Genomic DNA, 8,815 nt, shown 5'->3' with positions numbered 1-8,815 from the left:
TTCCTGGATACTGAAACTAATAATAATCTAATTATCAATTGAAAATAACAAACCTAATATAGAAGAAGTAAATAAATATCTAACTAAAGAATTAGAAGGAACCCCAATCTACTTACATCCCCCATCGGACAGCCACACTCACCATTCACGTGTACAGTAAGAGCCACTCCACTCTCTCCCCCTTAACGATGCCTCCCAACTGAGCAGGCTTGATTCTTCCTCATGGCCCTGAGCATGCTAGCCAATCAAAATGAGGCAAGACGTCATACAATGATACCAACTCACTTTGTGGGCAGAGGGTTATAAGCTTTAAAGTGACAGCCTTAATTCATGTATTGCTTGAAAAAGTGTTGAAAAGACGGAAGAAAGATAATTTTGTCGCGAATATAAAATATCTTCTAATCTCCTTTAAGCATGGGTTTTCCTTAATTTGTTCGTTCATCAACTTCATCCAATCATCGTTCATCTTCCTCGTCCTGCTTAACTTGAATGGGAGGAAAATTAAACTCATCATGTATTACAATTGCTGCTACGGAAGGCTTTGTGTTCGATTCCCTGTCTGGCCATGAATGTTCTTTTGTGTTTGTCCCTTTAATTTATCTAATCATCATTTAGGTAGAAAGCGACGTAAAGTAAGCAAGATATTATCAGAAGTAAGTGAAAATGAATTACTTTAAAAAGTTACTACCAGCTTCTGATGCAGAGTGATCAGTGTCACGGGTTGCAAGACAGAAGTTCTGAGTTCGAACTTCAATACTATATGTAAATATGGTTTTCTTTGTCTCATCATCAATGTTCTCTCTTTTCCATTCATCCTCATCGTCGCAATTTACCCAAGGATTAGAAAAGCGACGTCAAATAACCGAAACAGGAATAAAATTAGAACGAGTAATTGAATTATATTTTAAACAAAATAACGGTCACATAATATCAGAACGAAGTCAAGCTGATGATATTTTATGATTGTCTTTATTATGTTCTGTATACCTACGTGATTTAGTGGATATGTTCTTTTAATGCTAGAATAAGTCACTTCGTTTAATGTCTACGGCACGTTAACTTTCCCGCACGCAAATTCAATAGGTTTTAGGGTTCAGGAGGGTGTGAAAGTGAAGGGAAGGGCCAACGTGTTAATGAAAGATTGCCCGATGAGGGATATACAATGTGTGGAGACCGGGACAATATTTGAAGCACAACAAGCAACTGTTGGCTTAGGGCATGGGGATATCCGACAGCAAGATAAGTGTAGGGGGGAGTGAAATTGCGGAGGGAGAGAGCGATATGGGTCTTTTGAGTGCGTTTTCCTGGCGGTGCGCGCGCATCTGCGCTGTACGGGAGAAATGTAGTGAATAACGTGAGGCATCCCTTAGTCTTTCAGATCGTGACATCCACGACGCGCGGATGAAAATCCCGTGTGATATGGTTCTCGACCGGTCGCCCCATCTCGCGGACTACAATTGAACTATTGCAGTATTGCGTTACGCTATCTTTCCCCCGCATCAACTCAACTCTCCGAATTCGCTAGGGACTTGAGGGGGAAAAAAAGGTTTTGCCAACAGTTGGAAGAAGTTTAAACTTCGATGCCACTCAGGGGCGTTCACTTTGCAGCATGCCCCTTGGCTGAGAGCTCGTAGCATATTTTCAAGAAACGGGGTCAAAATTCGCCAAAGGCTTCCGAAAAGAAATGTGACAGTGGATTTTTTTTGAGTGCATAAATGTGAAAAGACGTTTCTAAAGAAAAATCAAAACACTTGGAAATCAATATTGTATGGTTATCATACGCAACAATGAAGGAAAGAACAATGTATACGAGTTATCCCTGCTTGTATATTGAAGACAAGGACTTGCTCTTTCGGAAGCATTGTTAATTTTGCCAACAATGAAGATGCCGAGGGCAGTTCTCCAGTTTTCATTGTTGCTTCTGTCTTGGATGCTACCTCCAGGTAAGCTTATCACTATTCATCAGATTGTTGTCTAAATGTGGTCAATTTTCCGTTCTAAATACATGTCTTTGTTTGAAAAATAAATTGAAGCTGTTGTGTCCGATCATGGGCGCCCACAGGCGGGTCAAAAAAGGGGGAGGGGTTACTTTACACCGCAATAAAAAACAATTATATACATTCTTACCTTCTTCAGTGTCTGAGTGATTAGCACAGCGTGCTACAATGCCGCTGGCTCGAACTCCGGTATGGGTATATTCTGTATTCTTGGGTGTTTCTTTATCAATATCATCATGTCATTACTCAAGCTCATCTTCGCGATTAGCCAAAACCGGAAAGAAAGCGAAAGTAAATTACAGAAATCAAATCCTTCTTCCCTTATCTTTCGTGTTGTCACTTCCTCTTCTTTTCTCTCTTTTCTCATTATCTTCTTTATTCTTTCTGTCTCCATCATTTCTTTATTTCTCCTTCTTCTCTCTCTCTTTCTATCGATTTGTTCTTCCAGTACGTCCCTTCTTCTTTATTTTTGTTTCTATCCTTCCCATTCTCTTCTTCCCCCTTTCACTCTGCGTGTCTTGCTTGTTAATGTATCTTTCTTTCTCTGTCCATCGCGTATTTATTACTCTTCTCATTCCACTTTCTCCTTCAGTCTGGGTTTACCGTAATAAATTCTCAAATTTTCTTCCTTTCAGCATTCCTATTTGTCTTTCGTTGTCAATCTCTCTGTCTTTCTTTGACTTTCTTTCTATCTTTTGCTGTCTCTCAATTTCTCTCTTCTTCTCTATCTTCTTTAAAACAATTCTTCCTTATAATGACACGTGAACCTGACATCAATATAACAACCATAACAATATTACATTCCGATATTGACCCTCCTCGGTAAATTTTCTGCGGGAGGTCTGATGAATCAGACGTTTCCCTCCTTCCCTACGGGCCAGCAGATGAACCGCAGAACTGAGGAGAAATTATTGAGATTTTTCCGAGAAGTAGTTTTGAGTATGCTTTGTATTGGGAAAGTACAACAGTTTAATGTGAGACACTCGCCCGGGATTCACTAGCCCCTCGCTTCTGAGTATGCGAGATTGGTGAATTCGTAAGGGGATGGAATGTAGTCGGACGGTTACATGTTCAAATCCTGGCTGAGTTTTACAGTGATTTTCCTCTGTAATTCCAGGTAAATGTTGAGACGACATCTTTAAGTAAGGCTTTCGCTTTTTCCTTCCCTTCTTCTTTCTATAATCCCATTCGTTCCGATTAGCCTAATTCAAAGAAGCGACGGTAAATGTGTACGACAAACATTACAGAGGCCGAAACACTTTGCTTCCAATACGTTTATTACCGTCTGCATCTGTATTTCGCTACATTAATTGATAGAATTTTTGGGTTTTGAATGAAAAAGAATCATGTTTAGATAAAATTGACGATGGGACAATCACGGAACCGTCAGTAGCAAAATTGTGAATCGACCTCTCATCACATTCGGCCAATGAGCCGGCTTCTAGATTGATTGCAACGATGAGAATGGCGAAATGATGAAATAGATGAAGCAGAAAACATTGTGAAATGTCCATGTCTTGACCAGGATTCGAACCTAGAATCCCTGTCATCGTAGCTAACATTGCATTGACACTTTAATTTTACTTCCCTTCTCTGTCACCTTTGACTAATCACGAAGATTAGAATCATAATAAAGTGATATTGATGAAAGAACAATCACGAAGTCACAAGTCTCACAGAGAATTGTACTGACTATGTATCCAGACGTCAGATCCTCATTAGTCTGTAAAATGTGGTCCGGAGTGTACTACGTAGAAGAAAAGTTGACATTTGGGTCATAAGAAAGGGTCACCCCGTACACCTCTAGTTTATTTATGCATGCTTCCGCTAGTATTTTCTTTGACACATCCACTATAATATTTACATATTGATTTGTCGTTAACTTTAATATCCCGAAATTTCAACCTCTATGGACGGAATCTTTGTTTGAAGTAATTCATATGGCCAGATAGGCAAATCAGGAATGCACTTTCTATTACGGTGGAATAGCGAACGCTATCCCCCAGATCGAACCCTTGCTACAATACCTTATAATTTGGCACTCACAGGAGATGCACTACGTAGAAATGTAAGCTAAAAATGCAGGTTCGACCAGGAGTCCCCGCTGGGAGCTGTATTAGTGCATTAGTGCAGCATCACTAACAGACATAATACCACACAATCAAAACAGCGGAAAGCGAAGCCAGGGCTGGTTTAGTTGGCACATCAATGGCACTGTATATACGGTTCGAGGCCTGGTCGAGCCAGCAATGGCTTACTGGTTAGTGTTAGCTACTAAGCTATCTTGGATACTCACTGGGAGAGGGTCACAGAGGGCGACATTCTTCTCTTCCACACAATGCAGCTGCTTGCAATCAACACTCACGAGGACTGACAAAGGCCAGCAGCCACAGTCACTATATTCCTCTCTGGGAATATGTTTTCCTCCAAGAATGATTCTACATAGCATCAGCCTGTATCATTTGCATGGAGATGTTAATTCTCACATGTATGATAATAGTTCTGTTTCCACGCGGCAAATTAACTAATTACTGACACACCAACAATATTAGTTTCAGAAAAGTAAGCTAAACTCGATGGCATAACATCCTTCTAAGGGCAGGGGCCTGCCCTGGCTTTTTCATTGGGTGACACGTGGTCAGCGCAACGTATCCCTTCGCCGCTGTTTTCGAGACCGCGGCCCGCTACTTCTTCTTTTCAAGTAGCTCCTCAATTGTTCTTACGCCACAGAGTCAATGCCGAAATTGTGGGAGCTCCCACCGAGAATCGAAGCCAGAACCGCTCAACGATAATAATTTGGCTACGCAGGAAATAAATCATAATGAGATTCTCAAAAATATGTTGAAGTTCACTTTATACTCAGATAACCAGTGTGTTCAAGTGTTGATAAGCACTGTGTAATGTGGCTCCAACCGGAATAGAACTCGGAATTCCTTGATTTCAAGGCGAGAGCGTAACCACTATGCCATCGGGACAGTCCAGCATTATGGAAATCTTTGGAACCATGGAGTTGCCGGTGATGGAATCGAGACTTCTTGTTCTCGGTCTCGTGTCGATTTACAAACATCCATCACATTCTCGTTTCGACATAAAGAATATATAAGTTTACAACGTGTTGCAGCACAAACTTTCATTGCGAATAGAGACCAGTAAGATAAACAACGTTCCAAAATAACGATTCTGAGTGACGCCTCATTTCGACGCTACGAGTTCTCGAGAAAACTAAATTTTATCCCGAGTGTATGCAACCATGGCGCACAAGTCCACAATTAGCGCATTAACTATACAATTACGATGATTATATGTCCAATTTCAATCAGGTAGACATCCTCTTCGTTTTTCTGAGTAAGCTTTAGGTATATTTCCAAACACTCATCTCTCGCCTTGTTTATCAAGGCGAGAGATGAGTCTCTGTCAGTATATCTCGCTCTCTTCTCGTCGTTCCGGTTCGATCCCTAGAGATGTACGTGTTGAAAGAGCAGGGATCGACGAGGGGACACTGGGGACTTATTTCAAGGTCTTCCAAGACGTTATTTCTCTTAGCTACTTTTCTAAATTATGCATTGAAGAACATTTAAGTATATTTTTGCTAGTCCCTTTACACAAGGATGCTGTCAACCCAATCATGTAGACATTTATTGGAATAAAAGGTATAATTAAAATCGACGATCATTCAAAATGCCTATAATGCTATGAGTTCTCCAAGCCCAATCATCCAACTAGGATAGTGTAATGCACGTTGCTACAAAATGTCACATGGAAGGGTCTTTCTTCGATTCGAGTACACCTTGAATTTCCCTCATCAGCGAAAGTTGAGTTTTCAAAGCGTATCTTTAAATCCTGAAAATCCTAAATTTGATTAAAAGTTGGAGAAACATAACAATGCAATTCAGAAGATTATTTTCTTCATGTTAGTTAAGGAATTGTAAATATATTTGAGCTTTCAGTATAAGTATGTCTTAATGTTTTTGCTTTACTCTCAATCTATCTCTATAGCTTTGGTTTTCTCTTTGCTTCTATCTCAATTTATTTGTGTCTGGCCCGTGTCTCTTTCTCAATCCATCTCTCTATTTTGATCTGAATCCTTTTCTCGCTGACTCACTTATCTTTCTCTCTCTCTCTCTCTCTCTCTCTCTCTCTCTCTCTCTCTCTCTCTTTGTGTGTGTCTCCTTGTTTCTCTCTCTCTCTCTCTTTGTATGTGTCTCCTTGTTTCTCTCTTTCTCTCTCTCTCTCTTTGTGTGTGTCGACTTGTTTCTCTCTCTCTCTCTATCTGCGTCTCCTTATTTAGCTCTCCACTTTTCATTGTTTATAAATCAATCTCTTTGTATTTCTCTCTGCATTTTTGTCTATCTGTGTATCTTTCTTTGTTTAATTAACCTGTCTTTCTTTGTCTATCTCTGTATATTTCTCTTTCTTTTTCTAACACTCTGCTTTTCTTTGTCTATCTCTCTGTCTTTCTTTGTCTATCTCTGTATATTTCTCTGTCTTTGTCCATTACTCTGCTTTTCTTTGTCTAGCTCTCTGCCTTTCTTTGTCTCTTTATATGTGTCTCCTTATTTAGCTCTCTACTTTCCTTTGTTTCTAAATCAATCTCTTTGTATTTCTCTCTGCCCTTTTGTCTATCTGTGTATCTTTTTTTGTTTAATCACTCTGTCTTTCTTTGTCTATCTCTGTATCTTTTTCTTTCTTTTTCTATCACTTTGCATTTCTTTGTCTATCTCTCTGTCTTTCTTTGTCTATCTCTGTATCTTTCTCTTTCTTTGTCCATTACTCTGCTTTTCTTTATCTAGCTCTCTGCCTTTCTTTGTCTCTTTATATGTGTCTCCTTATTTAGCTCTCTACTTTTCTTTGTTTCTAAATCAATCTCTTTGTATTTCTCTCTGCCCTTTTGTCTATCTGTGTATCTTTTTTTGTTTAATCACTCTGTCTTTCTTTGTCTATCTCTGTATCTTTCTCTTTCTTTTTCTATCACTCTGCTTTTCTTTGTCTATCTCTCTGTCTTTCTTTGTCTATCTCTGTATCTTTCTCTTTCTTTGTCTATCACTCTGCCTCTCCTTGTCTATCACTCTGCTTTTCTTTGTCTAGCTCTCTGCCTTTCTTTGTCTATCACTCTGCCTTTCTTTGTCTATCACTCTGCCTTTCTTTGCCTCTGTGTGTTACTGTATTTCTCTCAATCTACCTCCTTGCCTCTTACTATATAGTTTCCTGAGGACACAGAATTCCCTATCACTTTATGTAACGAGACGAGGATATGGTTTTTGTACAGTGTCTCTCAAAAGTTTTAGGACAACGACATTTTAAACTAGGCAACCCAATTTACACAAGCCGTTGGTGGGTTGCGTGCAGAGTTAGGCTCAATTTCAGGGTTGCCACATGCACAATAGATATTTATAAAATACGCGAAAGAAATATAAACAATTATTATTGTATAAAATTATTAAAAATATCACTATTATATCGCAAATGACAAAATTCTTTCTGAAAGAAAAAAATAGGTTTTCTAGTATTTCATCGCTGATGAGTCTACAGTAAGGAAAAGAGGTGAGAGGAAACGAAGGAGAGGAGAAAGAGAAAGCGAAAAGAGAAGAGGAAAAGTAGATGAGAGAAGAAAGAGAGGATAGACGAGGAGAGGAGATGTAGTGAGGAGAATGGAAAAAGATTCGAGGAGAGATGAGGAAAAAAGGACAAAGAAGAGAAAAGAGGAGGAAAACGAGAGGTGAGGAGAGGAGAGGAGGAGACGAGAAGAGGAAGTGGAGAGTAGAGTAAAGGAGAGAAAAAGAGAAGAACGAAAAAAGAGAGTGCAGTGGAGTCGGAAATCTAAGACAGGAAAGGAGATAAGAGGAGTGGAGAAGAGTGGGATGGAGATAAGATGCGAGAAAAGTAGGGAAGGCGATATGATATAAAAGCAGAACAGAAAGAGGGGAGAGAAGAAGGAGAAGGAACTGGAGAGAATAGGTAGTTGCAGAAAATATCGTCTGAGCGTCAAGAATGGATGCATTGGTCAAATTATCGACATGAAACATTCAATAACATTTTGAAATGTATTGGAGAATATATTAGATCGGTGCGAAATGCCTTTCGGCTGAGTTCAGAGCAAATTAAAATCTTCCATGTAAGATCTTTGATTTTACCTGCGATTACACCACTAAAAAAATGAACGTAATTTTTAAAATTTATAAGAATTATTCAATTTTTCTCTACTTCTCGGTTCGTTGAAATTGAGATTTTGTAATTCAATATTTCCCCTTCCCCCATCGTTAATTCCAAACTGATTCATTCCGTTTCACACGGCGTGGACAATGAACACAATGGGATATGTCTAAAACTTACGAAAATTTTCTGCCACCGGAAGGGTTCGAACTTAAGACCATCAAACTGACAAACCTGAACGGTAGCCATTACCCTACAAGCTTTCGTTCCTTAAACCAGGTAGAAGAACCGCCACACCACGCCTTTACCTTCGAATGAAACAACAATTTTTTTAAAGTATTCTGTCCCTTTAATATTGTAAATGTCGTTTGGTATACGTGTAGTTGAACTTTGACTTTAATTTTGATTTCCTTTCTTGTAGTATAACCGATATCTTCGAGAAATAATTTTCAAAGTGATTAAAGCAAGAATATTGGTAGTTGTGAAAATGCCAGTTATTTCTTCTAACTTATTATTGTGATTAGACATTACTAATGGAAAATATCTAGAGGCTTGAACATTACAGGACGATGTTCTTTTCCTGTGATACTGTAACAGACAAGATGCTTGTTTACTGATGCAAGTCTTGTGTCCAGAACAGTCTTATGAAATGTATTTGCTGTTGCGTA

At 39.1% G+C, this 8,815-nt stretch overlaps 1 protein-coding gene across 1 annotated transcript in view; it reads left to right on the top strand.

Annotated features, from left to right (window-relative positions):
* Positions 1-1,433: 1,433 nt before the first annotated feature.
* The window catches only part of LOC145988321 (uncharacterized), a 108,581-nt gene continuing 101,199 nt past the window's right edge, over positions 1,434-8,815 (top strand). Inside the window, exon 1 of the mRNA XM_083123184.1 lies at positions 1,434-1,943. Within this exon, the coding sequence (XP_082979310.1) occupies positions 1,880-1,943 (64 nt within the window). The 5' untranslated portion in view covers positions 1,434-1,879. The remainder of the gene's footprint in view (positions 1,944-8,815) is intronic.

This window comes from Lepisma saccharinum, chromosome 5 (genome assembly GCF_977018435.1).
Source record: "Lepisma saccharinum chromosome 5, izLepSacc3.1, whole genome shotgun sequence".
Classification (NCBI taxonomy): domain Eukaryota; kingdom Metazoa; phylum Arthropoda; class Insecta; order Zygentoma; family Lepismatidae; genus Lepisma; species Lepisma saccharinum.
This window is presented reverse-complemented; position numbering and strand designations above follow the sequence as displayed.